The 15,221-nt window shown below is 41.0% G+C and overlaps 1 protein-coding gene across 1 annotated transcript; it reads left to right on the forward strand.

Annotated features, from left to right (window-relative positions):
• The first annotated feature begins 230 nt into the window (after positions 1–230).
• Positions 231–14,972, forward strand: SLC45A2 (solute carrier family 45 member 2). The gene is made up of 9 exons (XM_050913349.1): positions 231–669; positions 1,778–1,954; positions 4,832–5,098; positions 6,578–6,598; positions 8,007–8,034; positions 8,995–9,130; positions 10,386–10,509; positions 11,519–11,724; positions 14,579–14,972. The coding sequence occupies exons 1-9, from the start codon at positions 231–233 to the stop codon at positions 14,801–14,803; spliced, it is 1,623 nt and encodes a 540-aa protein (XP_050769306.1). The 3' UTR covers positions 14,804–14,972.
• The last annotated feature ends 249 nt before the right edge of the window (positions 14,973–15,221 follow it).

The following is a 15,221-nucleotide window of genomic DNA, read 5'->3' on the forward strand; positions in this document are numbered from 1 at the left end:
CTTTAGTTGTGGATAGTTGTGAGCTTTGCAGATGCCCAAGAGCTCAGATCTGCTCATGTTAACACACACCTCCCCGCCCCCTTCCTTGCATAACTTGTGATTGCAGAGCCATGAAAGTATGTGAGTCCCTCCCCCAGCACAGACCGATCCCACCGGGCATATGATCAGGGCTCCATGTCACTCAGAGCAGGCAGCACCGACTTGCCAGAGCGCTGCGCGTAGCCAGAGCGATGACCTTAACGAAAGAGAGTTTCTACAGGGCTCTTCCACCCCCGTCCGAGGTGGCCAAGGCCGACATGGACAGCACCAGAGGGGAGGAGGATGCTCTGCTGCAATCTGTGACAAGAACTGGAGCAGTGGTGCCAAAGAAGCGAGCGGTGGGAAGGCTGGTCATGCACAGCATGGCGATGTTCGGCCGGGAGTTCTGCTATGCCGTGGAGGCCGCCTTTGTCACGCCGGTACTGCTCAGTGTAGGGCTGCCCAAGAACCTCTACAGCCTGGTGTGGCTCATCAGCCCTATACTGGGCTTCGTGCTGCAGCCCGTGGTAGGTTCAGCCAGTGATCACTGCACCTGTAGCTGGGGCAGGAGGCGACCTTACATTCTGGGTCTGGGCATCATAATGCTGTTAGGCACGGCTTTGTACCTGAATGGGGACGTGATGATCTCAGGTGAGTGAGGGGCGTTTTTGCAGACAGAACTCATCCTAGCCTTTTCAATCAGAAAGAAAAGAGGGGTGCCTTTTTTCCCTACTAAAGTGGACTGTTAAAATTGAGTATCATGTTACTCAGCTGCGTTGAAGGAGCTGGGGAACACTGAAATCTTCATATACGTTCAATCCTAACACTGCATGTTATGTACCCTGTACATAGTGTTCCGTAGTTTCTGCATGTGATTACAGTACGTTGTCTGTTGGTGTGGTTGCCTGATCAGTTCATACAAGTAAAGCACTGCTTAGGCCCAGAGAAGTTTTTATGAACTAAAATCTACCTTGTTAAGTTAAATGATCAATATTGTTTGTGTGATGTAATACACATCCAAACTGAATATCTGTTAATCCCTATTTTAGATGGATTAGCATTCACAATATGTATCTTTAATTATTGCAGCACTGGCTTGACTCGGGTCTGTGTTATGCTGGTGAATAATAGAAATCTGTAACTCCTTGGAAACTGTGTTGCACCTGGAATATGCAAAATCAAATAGCAGTGACATCCCTAGATACTGTTATATTTCAGCTCGAGATGTAACTTCTCAAAGTCTTGATGGAAGGCGGTTGCTGTCATTATGATTTGGCAGAGGGGGGAGGTCTGTGTTTTTGTGGATTGATTTATTCTCTCTTCCTGGATATCACTGATGTTGAATATACTTGTATTCATTTGCCCAAAAAGAGATGTTACAGTCAACTCTTGATTATCTAAAACAATGGAAGGGTGGGACAAATAGAATAAAACAAAAAAGTACTACAAAATGCATGTGTGTTAGGCTACCAGAGCATGCCATGGAAGTGCGAAGGAGTAGATTAAGGCTAGTGATGCTCTTGGTTGTAGAGCTTGGAGTACCCTGAGCTTGTGCTGACTCAAGGCAGTAACTCAACCTAGCACAGCTCAGCGCTACACAGACTCAGTTATCCTGCTTCTCTGATGTGATTCTGGTATCACTGCTCTCTCTTGCATAACTAAGCATTGTTTAGATTTGGACATATCAGGAAAGATAAAATGTGGTTTTGCAGAACATGGCACTGTTGCTGTCAGAATGAGGGTGTTTTTCTTTTTGTAGCTTTCATCGGTGAGAGAGACAAGCAGCGGACGTGGGCAATAGTCATTACCATGCTGGGAGTAGTGCTTTTTGATTTTGCAGCTGATTTTATTGATGGCCCCATCAAAGCATATTTATTTGATGTCTGCTCTCATCGGGATAAAGAGAAGGGTCTGCATTACCACGCCCTCTTTACAGGTACTCAGATCCCTTCTTTTCCTCCCTACCTCTCGAAAGAGAGGAAGGTAATTGCATGGATTTTATCCTCACTGTGTTTCTAATCTTGAATGAACTGATCATCTGATCCCGTGCTTCAGTCACGAGTCTTTTGTTGCTGGGTTTTCACTACTCCAGAGAACAGCAACTTGTGATTGCTGCTACAAGAATTCTGCTGCAGAAGGCTGCAGGCATAAACATTTACATCAATGTAGCCATGATTTAAGTAAGAGCGTGAAGTAGTGTTCATTCAGCTTGTTCTGATTTTTTCCAAGTTGTTGGTGAAGCAAAAATTAAGGGATGTAACTTGTGTCCTTGCCATGGCACATAAAAATAACATTTTTGACTCAGCATGTGACATAGAGCAAGAGCTGCACAAAGAAGAATAGTTGATTTTCATTCTTCAGCAGTGCTCCAATATGTGCTGCCTTCCTGTGTAGAAATAGGAGTTCTGTGTAAAATTCAGAACTTGTCAACTTCCACGAAATAAGTCCAAGTGGTTCAGTCCCAGCTCTTGTAAATGAAGTAAGAGCTTCATTTGCCTTGATACATGTTTGAAAAGTTGCTGAGTTGCGGAAGGAAACATGCACTACATGAGTCCTGTGTTGAGAAAAAGCACAGGGAAGACACATAAGGCTGTGTACCTATAACGTGAATCGAGAGTAGTTTCCAGCCGTGTCTGAGAGCAGTCACTGTGAAAGGACTAGACAAAAAGCAGACTAGATGAGAAGTCACGCAGTCTGTGCTGGTGGAGATTTTTGTGGCTACTGAGCTGTACCAAGAGCAGAGGCATGTAGATTCAGTGGCAGTTACTCTAGTCGAGGAGGGAGGTGTAGTAGCTATTGACAACAGGCTGATTTTGGACATACGAAAAAGCTGTGTCCAGGAACACAGATTCTAAGGGAACCTTAAAGCCATATGGGAATGAAATGAGTATTATCCAGTAGAAACTGACAGATAAAATTTTTAACAATCACTTGTTTGGACAGTGAGGGGAGTGAGTCTCTATGTATATTCTTGCCTTCAGCGGAACTCTGGTTGCAATTTTTCCTTGGATGATACTAAAAAGGCTTGATTTCCAAATTTGGAGCTACAGATTTAGCTGATTCATTTGTGTACTGAGCTGTGAAAAGGGATGTGGGACAAATCACATCAAATAAGATTGGAACAGATTGCATTATTTGGTCCAGCACCCTGTGTCCTCTATAGCAAGATCATCGGTATCTTAATCCTTCCTGATGGGTGATTAGCTAGCTTGTTCTTGAAATCCTCCCTTGATAGGGGTTCTGCAGCCCTCCCAAGACAGTCTGTTCCAGCACTTCACTGGCCTTGTTGTTAGAGTTTTCCCTAAAATCTAATCTTAATATCCATTCCCTATAGTTTACATTTATCATTTCTTGTTCTATCCCTATTAGACACAGACAGCAATCCTCCCATTTCTTTCCTAGCTTCTGTTTTAGATATTTTTTTTTCCCTTATTTAGTTCCTTCTTTTTATACTAAATATCTCCAAGATTTTGCTCTCCAGTTTGTCTTCAGTTTAAGGCTTGAACATGAAGCTCGATAGCTTTGCAGTTATGAAACTTATGACTACTGAGACAAGTGGAAGGAAGAATTCATATATCCAACACGCAACACTCAGACTGCATTCCAATGTCATGATTGCTTTTTGGTGAAAACAGTATGCAAAGATGACCTCAAACATCAAACATTCACTCTGTGCAAACATTTAGTGTAGGTTTTCTTCAAAAAGTTATTAACAGCTTATTTTTCATGAGAACAAGCAAGGATACAGTCCCCTATAAAAGGCAGTAGGACACAATGGAGGGCCATAATCAGACCGAAGAGGGAAAAAAGTACAGAAAGCCCAGAATGAAATCAAAATTGCATGTTTTGTAGGTGAAGCAAATGTAGGTCCTGTTACGTCTGTTACTTTTTGTTAGACGGAATGGTTCTGCCACACATTGTCTTCAGTTCTCCTAAGCAGAAGAGCAGAAATACTTCCAAGTCAATACTTCAAATGCTTCTGTCCTGCTTAACCCCCTCATCCTGCAGAGCCACCTGGTTAACAAGGTGTCAGGGCTCTACAAAGCTGCTTCCCCTACCAGAGCTCTGTACTGTATGTAAGTGTGCACTTTCTTGTGCTTCTGAAACTGTGTGCACTAATACAAAAAGAAGAAATTGTAAAAAAATCGGACTGAACACTGGTTTTATTAACTTCAAGACACAAGGTAGCATTCTCATTTTACCTTTTATTCTAACTTTTCTGAGAAAATCAGTAAGCGGAATTACATGTTTGTATTGGATCCTTTTTGTTTTCTTTTCCGAGTGGTGAGGGTACTTGGATTTTGATAACTACAGAACAATGCTTTTTGTTTTATTTCCTTTTTTTTTAAATTTCACATGGAGACAGTATTTCTGTTTAGATTCAGCTACACAAAATGCATTTTACAAAGTCTAAACTATAGATAGTCTCGATATAATTTAAAAAATGTTTGTTTGTTCTGTGAAGTTTAAAAAAAACCATAAATTTCAGTAAATTTTATTTTGTATTACTCACTGTTTCAAAGAAAATAAAGCTTCAAAGAGTCAAGAAAAGAGATGGAGACCCATGTTGCTATACGTTCAGGCATTTTTTGGAGAGCTCTGTCCACCAGAGCCGAGGAGATTTTTCAAGAGATGTTTTGGTAACTGCTCATGTATGTGATTAGCTCAATATTCCTATTTCTTGTGATTAATATTTGAAGAGTGATTATTCAGTCATTTCTAGAGGGGATCACATGTTGAGGGTATTGTGTACTGTTTGTTTATTTTATCAATGCCAGTAGATCTTTTTTCTCCTTTTTTCTCACCCCCATAGGTTTGGGAGGAGCCCTGGGTTACCTGATAGGTGCTATAGATTGGAGTCAAACTGTATTAGGATATTCCTTGGCATCGGAATTCCAGGTGATTTTCTTCTTCGCAGCCTTGGTTTTCCTAATCTGCCTTACTGTACATCTGCGCAGTATTCCTGAAGTCCCACTCAGATATGAAAATGAAGAGACAAAATTCTTGTTGGAAGTGACTGAATCCTATAAATATAGCTCCATAGAGGAGGAAATCAAGAATGGTTACTTAAAATCAACATGTATTGAAATAAAAGCTGCAGCTAAACCAAGGAAATACACTGTTACATCACGTACAGAGGTAAGTGCAGAGATGATTTTGTAGGCCATATTGTTGCATCCTTGGAGACCCTTTAATTAGCTAATGCTATCTGGAATGGAGCCCTTTCACACACACAGAAAAAGAATCCTCCACCAAGATACAGGGTCAGGAGAAAGCTGGCTTTCTTTTCTCTTTTTTTATTTATAAAGTATTTCCAGCAAGAGGGATGAGACAGACTAGTCCTGATGCTTTGAACAATTGGCAGGGATGAGGGAGAACCAGGTTCAGGTTTCTGCTCTGTGTCAGTCTCTTGATGTCCTCCTCATGTGAATTTTGTCAACAGGATCTACTCTGTCCTTTAGTCCTGATAGAATTAACATCAAATTGTGGAGGTCTGCAGACCATTAATCTTTCATATGAATCTGTAACTCCCACTGAAGTCCACACACTTTCATAGGTAGTACATATGAAGTGTTTGTTCCCTGGTCTAGTAAACATTTGGGTTTGCTGCTGCTCAACATTTCATTGAGGACTTATTGACGGTACTGATATGTTTAAAATTGCTACTTCTACAGCAATGCTACCCTGCTTCCAGAGTTCTAGTTTTATTTCGAAGTGATGTTGTAGCTGTGTCTTTGGCAGAACTTTTAGGTGGGAGAGAATAGCGAGTACTTTTGAATCATCTTTTTATTTTGTTTCTGCTGCATTTTTATGAGAGATTGCTTCAATCTAAGGCAACTAGGAAAAGGTGAATCTACCTGAAAAGTATCTGGAGAGCACATTTCTAGAATGGTCTTGGGAACAGATAATAGTTTTTACTGTTTTGTTGATGACTTTTAGTCCTAGGAATTCTCACTGCACTTTCATGGTACCCTAGGTAAGCAAAGGCTAATGTATATGTTTGGCTCCTAGTATAACAATAAGTGATGAAACAGTTGCTTGTTGTTTTAATTTCACTTCTGATCTCTTGGCGTTATGAATATCTACCCCCGATACAGGTTGTGATAAATCAGGTAAACAATACTGAGAATGTGCAGATGTTATAAGTTAGAAACCTAAACTCATGTTTAAGCTACAAGTAAAGGGGATTTATTATCTTTTACTATTTATCATTTGTATTATAATAGCACTTGGTATTCCTAACCCGAAGAAAAATATTATTACATCAGATAAAACACAAAAGTAGAATAAAAGACGAACACTACCTGATGAGAATGCCAAACAAACACAGAGAAGGGCAGACAGCAAAGCAACAGTTTGTTGGGAGAATATGGCTAGCACACTGCAATGCTGTCCTTATTTCCCCACTGTCGGCCAACCTGAGCAGCCAGCATCCTTCACCAGCACTGTTCACTCTGAGCATCCTCCAACTTGTCAGAGATGCTGAGTGTCATTGACTGCTTGGCCCACGTGGGCTCTAAAGAAAGGAAGGTAAATGAAGAAGAGAGAGCAGATGCAGTGAAAGCAAGGGGAGCAGACTGTGAATTGGGATAGCCTCTACCTTGGCAAGAACTAATTCCACTGAATCAGTAACATCTGACACCCAAGGGGAGGGTCTGGCATCCACTGTGGGCAAGCTTGTGCCATTGCCCTCCTCTCTATATTTTTGGCTGGACAGCCTGTCAGAGGCTCAGTGCATTGATCTGTCTCATGCTTCTTTGATGTGCCTGGGCATGTATAAATTCTAGACACTCACTGCCTTAATGGTCTGCCTCTTGTGGTACATGTTTTCTGAGTTCATTCATTACTGTAATTGCTTCCTTGAAGAGACAGTTTGGCTTCCTGGTTTTCTGTGTCTCTCTTTTTGCTGCAGGCCTGTATCTTCTAAATTAAGGACTATGCTCTTACATGCTAATAGCTACCATGGTTATTAATGAGATTTGCCCTGTTACAGTATGAACAGACATCCAAAGTGATTCATCTTTTGTTCTTTACTTTGATGCCAAATTACTCAGGATCTACTGCCATAAAACCCAAGTCATATTGATTCCTCTGTATCCTTAGGAATCATTTTAGGCCTTAAGTTGTAGTGATTTTATAGAGAAAATGATGGGGTATTGTGAGCTTTTGAAGGATAAGGAACTTAAATGGAGCCAAACTTCAGCAGGTCATTTAAATTCGTGTGGGGTTTGTGTGTTGGTGTGTATTGAATGTGTGCACTGAAGAGTTCAGTTTCCATTTCCACTCTCTAAAATAGCTAAATAGAAAGCAAGCATTTCTATCTAGCTGCCAAATTATTGTTTGTAATTATAGCAGTGTCCTTTGTAGTTCCCCGACCTTATGTTAACACTTCGATTGGAAAGGCTGTTTTAAAGAACTGTGTGGAAGAGTTGAACAAATTAAATAAGCCAAGTAAAACTATAGTAATTATCCTTGAAATAACACTAACGAGACAATGTGGAATTTTTGGGGGTTTTTTTTATAACTGTAGAAGAATAGAAAGCTTACCCTGCTTAAAAGAGACAGTGATGCCAAGAGAAATTCCAAGGGATTTGGACAATATGCAGTTCAAGGTGAAAGTCAGCAACTTGAATTTTGGCATTCCTATGAGGATTAAAAACCTCCCACTGGAGCAAAGTATTTTCCAACTTTACATGTGGTGATTATTCATAGAGTAGCTTGCAGCATAACCTAGTTCAAAGGAAAGCAGAATTGTGAAAAGTAAGTAGAACATTGAAGGAAGGAAAAAATGTCATTATCTTACAGCAAATTGAAGACAAAATTCAGCTTTCCAGTAATGAACATAACTTTTACAGTTCTTCCACATTTCATGATCATACAGCTTCCCTTACCAGCTCTCCCAACACTGTTGCCTCCAAACATCACTAGAGAAAACTGGAAGTGTTCCATCATGCACAGATAAAATAATACCTTTTTTTCATTAAAAGCAAAAAACCATGCAGGAGCTTTAAAGCAGTAAGAATTGTGTGTCACAAATGCCTGACATCAAGCACACCTACAGTACTAAAAAAATTCAAGTGATATAGGTGATCTGATGAATGTGACTGGAAAAGAAGCTGAGAGAGAGTTTTGGGGCACAGGGCTCAGACAAGGAGGAGGGAGATAAGGCAGGGCATTGAAGGTGGTGAGAAATTTTGTTTTTCCTCATCAGTGAGATTTGTTAACCAGCACCAAAAACGTTTTGATTTTGAAATGAGTTATTTCTCCCATGGGATGAGGTGTTCAGGTGCTGAAGCTCATGTTCTCTGGGTGCTAGGATTCTGAGTGGTGCTGCATCTCCTGTGATGTATCACAGTCTTTCCCTGCTTCATGGAGGGAAGGACAGTACCTAGTGGAAATCTCATGGTAATGATACACCAGAAGAGGTGAAGTTTTCTAGGGAATTTAGCACATAGAAGGGAATGGGAATGAGGTCTCAGAAGTGCCGTATTTCACAACTGATACATTTTAATTCTCAGGAAGTATTTTGAGTTTCATTTTTTCCGTGGCAGCTTTAAATTTTCAACGGAAAGCTGATTGTCTCCATAAAGAAATTATTTTTGTTTGGTTTTGGTTTTTTTTGAAACTCCACTGAATCTGTTTTGGCAGAAAATTTTCACTTGGTTCTACAAGTAAATAATAATCCTACTGATTATAACACCAAGAAATGTTACATCCTTGTTGATGTGCCCCAGCTCTCCCAGAGTCTCTGTGAATCCTTCAGATGACTTTATTAGGCAATGGCTCTACAAATTAAATATATAGTGAAGGACATTCAGTACCCAAGCAACCCTTCCTAGCAAAAACAAATAAAAAACTTTGGAAATTTAGCAATGAAAAGACGCTGAGGCCTTCTTCATTTGCTGTCAGCTATTTTATTAGCCTTCAGGGCAATAATACAGTATTATTGTTAAATACTTGCTTTTAGGATCAAAGGCGGATGACCCTTAAATCACTCTTGAAGACACTTTTAAACATGCCATCCCACTATCGCTATCTGTGTGTGAGCCACCTCTTTGGATGGATGGCTTTCCTGTCCAACATGCTCTTCTTCACGGATTTCATGGGACAGGTAAAAGTGTAAAATCCTCTCTCTTCTCCATCCTCTTAGCATCTCCTTCTCCACCAAAAAGAAATGAGACAGTGTTATAATCCTGAAGAAATGACAGTGGTGGCAGAGCCAGTTGTATCTGGATAGCTGAACAAGAGTTTTGTAAAACAGCTAATTGATCTCAGGCCCTCATTCTGAGCCAGAGTCTGTTGGATCTTGGGGGAAAACCTTTTAGTATTTGTAAGACTATTTGTGTCTATTTAACTGTTTCAAATGAAGCTCTCTGAGCTGTTCCAAACACATCCATTCTCTGCTTTGGCTTTGGAGCTGCTCCAAGATGGGGAAGTTTCCTAACTAAAGTAATGCTGATGTGGTGTGGAGGCAGCTGGCCTTATCCTGGTCCACGGGCACTGTCGGCACAAGGCCGTTCACTTGCACTGGAGCTCTTTGCACACAGTGAGCTACTTGGGAGCTCAAGGCTCTTGTCTCCTTGAATTCAGCTGTCCCTCCCATACCTCTTTAAACCTTTCCCTGAGTCCCTTCTGCCAGCAATTCTTTGCCTTCATGATACCCAGCGCTCCCTTTTCCACCCCATTCCCAGGCAGTAAGACTGTATGTCCCTGCCAGTGATTCTTGCCTGTATGATCCTGTCTGCTTCCTTTTTTCCAGGGTACAAATATGCTCCTGGCACAAATCCTCCCATTGCCACTTCCTTTTTTCTGTGGTTTCCACCAAGTATTCCCATTTTGTTGCCTTTTTTTGTCTCTGTAGGTGAGAGAAAGTTTTTTTTTTCCTGCAGTGTATATGAAGAACTAAAAGAAAAATTTTGCTTGCCTAGATAAGGAACTGAATAAGACAATTACTGGGTGGAAAAATGAGTGTGTTGGGGTAAGCCTGAAAGAGAAAACAAAAAAATTAATTGTAGATAAATTAGGGAAAGAAAGGCTAAGGCAAGAAGGCAGAAGTGGAGAGAGAAAGAGAGTGGGAACTGAGACACCCAAAGGAAAAGAGCAAACGTGTCAGTGTAGAGTAGACAGTCCAGGAAAAGGCAGAGGGTAATGAGGAAGAGCCTGGGATGTGAGAATCTGGGAGAAATGAGTGTGAAACCTGGAGAACTGTGAAGGGATGGTTAGGGCACTGCTTAACAGATTTCTTGGGTGCTAGTTATCTCCCCTACCAGGGATGAGGCCCTGTGTTGCGTACCCTGTTCCCGTAAAGAGGTATTATATACATGCAGTCCATCCTTGCCTTCTGTGATCTTTGTGGTCTCTTTCAGGTTGTGTACCAGGGTAGTCCTTATGCACCTCATAACTCCACACTTTACCTTACCTACAAAACAGGAGTAGAGGTGGGATGCTGGGGGCTGTGCATCAATGCAATTTCTTCATCAGCCTATTCTTGTAAGTACCCAGGAATGTACTCCAACACTGTGTTTTGAAACAGTGTTTAAACTGTTCACTGTTTGCCATTGTTTAAAAAAATAAAGCAATGCCAAATTAACTGGTTTTTTTCCATATTAAAACTTTAAGAAATGTTACATTCTCAGCGTTGTTAGAAACTCGTATCTTAACGTGAACAGTTCCTGCCCACATGATGAGGGGTCACTTTGGGAGTAAGGCATTATTCTGCATGTGAACTGACCCTGACCACTGAAAATCATCCTGAAGTTAAATGCCAGACTAAAATGGAAGCCATGGGCATCATTCTGAGAGGCTCTTTCACCTAGCAGTGCTGTAGCTGTAGGTTCTCGACGGTCCCTCTGATGGCCTCTCCCCATCTGCATTCCTCATAAAATAACTCTTTCACAATGCAGTAGAAGTTCTTGCCAGAAGCATGAACCTTGCTCTCCAAAATTATGTGTAAATATGCTAGCACAGTTCCCCGGATAGATTTCACCATAGCTCTTAGCAAGCATTAAAAAAACTACTTGCAATCCGAAAACTCAAATGTGTAGCATTTGGGGGACTGAATTGAGCATCTAAAAGAGGCTTGAGGGAAATCTTTTCCCCTTGGAAAAGGGGAGCTTTTCCAAGTTAGGCTCCTAAGTTTGGAGCTTAACTACAGGCGTTTCTGTAGCGCCTTTCTCAGGTCAAGCAGAAGTTGATGCCAAATGTTTGCATTATAATCAAACAACAGAAATGTCTGAGGTTGTCAATGAGGGCAGTTCTTCCAGAATGGTTGTTAACTACTACTCCTCTGGAGTTGGCTATGCCAGGATAAGTCTATCCCCAGAGAGAGCAAGTATTCTTTGGCAAGTTTATACCTCCAGTAATTTGAGGCAACTTCCAAAATCAGTAAGATTATCTCCTTCATTGCATTTCACAAAATAAAACCCCTTAAAGGAACTCCCTGATGAAACGTGACCTGTTTTGTTTTAGTTTTATCAGCATTTTCACTTTCTTTTCACAGATGTGCAGAAAATCCTTCTGCCATACATAGGATTAAAGGGACTTTATTTCACTGGATACCTACTTTTTGGATTGGGTACTGGATTAATTGGCTTGTTTCCCAATGTCTATTCCACTCTGGCTCTATGCTCCCTCTTTGGCGTCATGTCCAGCACACTGTACACAGTGCCATTCCACCTCATTGCAGAGTATCACAAGGAAGAAGAGGTGAGTTCAATGCCTAAGGAAGGGTAAGTTTATATCTGTCTGGGTCTGTTTAGTCTATTTTGGGAGAAAACTGGATAGAACTGGTGAGCAGCTTTTAATTTTAATTTCAAACTATTTATGATGACACACATTATGAATGGAAAGTTTCTGACAGAGAGAGTTAAGGTCCCAGCTCCAAACTCTCCAAACAGTCCTGCAGTGAGACAAACAATTATTTATTATCACAACTGAAACAAAGCTAATCACAGTACGTGTTCGGGCAGTAAGCAGATAACAAGGCTCCAGTTGTGTTGCCTTCAAGTGCTACCTTCCTTATATCCTTCCTTCCAGTTGTATTAGCTGAGGACTTGACTTCTGAGTTCCTAAGGTTAATAACCACAGTGTAAAGGCTGGCAGAATTTTTAGTTAACTCCAAAGTGTTACAAAAGCTGTTAGCTAATAAAGATATGAAATTCAAGTACAAACAGTTTTATATAGTGCAGTATTAAATTATATACCACATTCTCATTAGCTCTCTAAATGTCTGGGGTTGGTTTTTGGTCCTCCACAGCATGAAATCCTGTTTCCAAGGAAAATCTGGAAAAGCTTGCATTCCTTATATCATGTTACTGGGCACAGCAGGACGTTCATGTCTTGTAAAGTGTTCAGCTCTTGAATGGAAAAGTTCTCTCAAGTCTCTTAAGTTAGCGAGAGAGCTGGAAACAAGAAGGATTAAGGAGAGCTGGGAGGACTTAGGAAAAGTTCTCATTATATCTGGGGACATTTGAAGAAATTAATAAAGGAAATGTTGAACTGTTGAAAAACAACGTAGAAACATAGTTGAGACCAGCACAGGGCTAGATCAGGTCCTTGAGAACATGTCCTGCTGTTCTGTACATCTTTTAAGCATCACCATCTAAATGATGAATACAAGAAAACTCTTAATTATTCCATTGAATGCTAGGAGGATGTCTCAATGTGGTTAAATATTTCATAGATCTGATTCCTAATTTTTCAGTTAATTTCTCTGTTCCTTCCAACAGAGAACAATCATGATGAGGAGTTTTTGAAGGATATAACAAAGGACAGGGAATGAACCCAGTTTAGGGTGAGATCACAATCCTAACCTCGGGCCAGCCAACTCAGAGAGAGGGAGTAAAGGCAAAATTGTAGTCTAGCTCTGATTCAGAGCTGTTCCAAGACAGAAGTGAAATAAAATATGCTGAAGTGTGCATGGACTTCATATTTAATAGGCTAATATATTCAAATGTTACTTGTAAGACAACCTATTGTTTCTCGTTTGGTGTATGGTACTTGCCATGCCAGATGTTAAATGATGTATAATTCTGTTAGATCTGATATTAACAGAATTAAGTTTAGCTCAAATCTTCTATAATGTACAAGATAGAAAAAATAAAGAGGAAACATCAAGTGCAAGATTGCATTCATTTACACATTCATATAATTGTTGTCAGAACTACTGGCACATAGGAACACTGGGCACAGCCCAGCAAAACAGATATAATTCCAAAAAAAAAAGGTGTCTAAAATTGGAAATACTTGAGGTGAAAGGACTGTATCATTCCAGAACAAAGAGTAGCCATTTTCCCTCTATGCATTCTGTCAAAATCATGTGCTGGGTTTTAAAATGCTGCCATTTCAACTCCTGTTCTGTGCTGCTGTTCCCTAGGATCCAAATTCAATTTTGTCTAGTGGATTAGGAAGAGACTGTTTGTCTCCAGTACTTTTGAGCTTTGTGTGGTAACAGCTCAAAGCCAATGTAATAGGTCTTGTGAAAAGCAAAAAGCATCTTAATGGCCGAGAGTGTCTGGATATCGGAAGACAGCAGCACAGCTAGCCTACAGCATGGAAACATCTTGTTTGTTACAATACAACCTTCTCCATTCCACAGCCTATGCAAAAAGAACAATAAACATGTAAACTATCATGTAATTTCCCAACAAAACAGAATAGTTCCTTCCTGGAGGGAATCACAGAACAGCTGAAGTTAGAAGGGACCTCCAGAGATCATGTAGTCCAACCCCCCTGCTCAAGCAGGGCCACCTGGAGCAGGTTGCCCAGGGTCATGTCCAGTCTGGTTTAAATATTTCCAAGGATGGAGACTCTACAACCCCTCTGGTCAACCTGGTCCAGTGATCAACCACCCTCACAGGGTGCTTATATACAAGATACTTGTATATAATAAATGAAGCCTTTTGCTCTGCTACGTATATCATAGCAGATATACAGATAATCAGTAGTTAACAATGGTCTTCGGTAGTGTAAAAGAATCCTAGTCCGGACATCTGCTTTCAGATTATTTTTTTTTCCCCGGCAATAAAAGCATTACATTTAGATTTTAGCACTAAACTCCTTTATGTGCTCTGAGGCATAACTTCAGAGCACAGTGCTCCACTATAACGAATTATGCTCTGTATGTGTGTGGGACATAGTATGACTCACCTTAAGATCCCTTTGAGGCTCTCCTTCAACCATGAGAGTTGGAGCTAAATTATCCATGATGGAGTGTCCTCTACTGTGAAATGTCAGTTTTCCAGAGCTCAAATAGAGCTGAACTTGAAGGAAATGGCTAATTTTTCTGATCAATTCTTTCCTTGGGAGAAGAGAGAGAGGGGAAAATTGCAGATGGGAGAAACAGGGCAATCTGGGAGGAGCTTGGAAAACTCATTATCACTTGTAAAATCTGTGTTTGAATTCCGTAACCTCTGTGTGACAAGCAGAAAAAACGGAAGGGAAGCAAAGAGGTATTGGCCTGTCTTGCTGCACCTGGGGGTCGTGACAGTGCATTGGCTGAGAGCTGCAAGTTGTCGACTCTGTCTCATTTCACTGGGCTTTGTTTTGTGCTTATTTGCAGAGCCTGAAGCTGCAGGATGGGGAACAAGCTGGAGAGCATGGGCGGGGAAAGGGCATTGACTGCGCCGCTCTCACCTGCATGGTCCAGCTGGCCCAGATCATTCTCGGTGTGGGCCTGGGGCTCTTGGTTAGTGTTGCCGGCAGCGCGGTCACTGTGATTTCAGCATCTACGGTGGCACTGATCGGCTGCTGCTTTGTTGCTTTTTGTGTTCGATATGTGGAATAGGACTGTGTGAAGCGATTGGAAGAAATCTCCCGCGGTTTTCTTTCTGGGTCGGTAGCACTGGGTGCTGTTGCTGTGCTGATACTGCGGGCACGTCCTCCTTTCTTACCTCCTCAGAGCAGTTGCAATTCCAGACCTTTACGAAATGGAGACTTGATAAAACTGGTTGCCTACTGCCTCAGATTGAAAGCTTCTGTATTTTGACTGCTTTATTACTTCATTTCTGCTGACCTCAGTGTATTAACCTGCTATTAGACATGACGGTGTGTATGCCCGTGGTATCTCGATGCCCTACATGAGGAGTCATTACAAAACTCCTCATTACCAATTTGTGGAAGTTAATAGATGAAGTATGTGATAAATTGAAGAAGTAATAAAAACGGACAGAGTTAGGAAGAAAGTTGTTATTTATCTTGTTTTT

The sequence above is a fragment of the Gymnogyps californianus genome, chromosome Z (genome assembly GCF_018139145.2).
Source record: "Gymnogyps californianus isolate 813 chromosome Z, ASM1813914v2, whole genome shotgun sequence".
NCBI classification, from domain to species: Eukaryota; Metazoa; Chordata; class Aves; order Accipitriformes; family Cathartidae; genus Gymnogyps; species Gymnogyps californianus.

Coding starts and splice junctions, on each gene's coding strand:
- SLC45A2 (XM_050913349.1), top strand. CDS start 231: ATGACCTTAACGAAAGAGAGTTTCTACAGGGCTCTTCCACCCCCGTCC. Junction 10,510..11,518: donor TTCTTCATCAGCCTATTCTT/GTAAGTACCCAG, acceptor TTCTTTTCACAG/ATGTGCAGAAAATCCTTCTG. Junction 11,725..14,578: donor AGTATCACAAGGAAGAAGAG/GTGAGTTCAATG, acceptor GCTTATTTGCAG/AGCCTGAAGCTGCAGGATGG.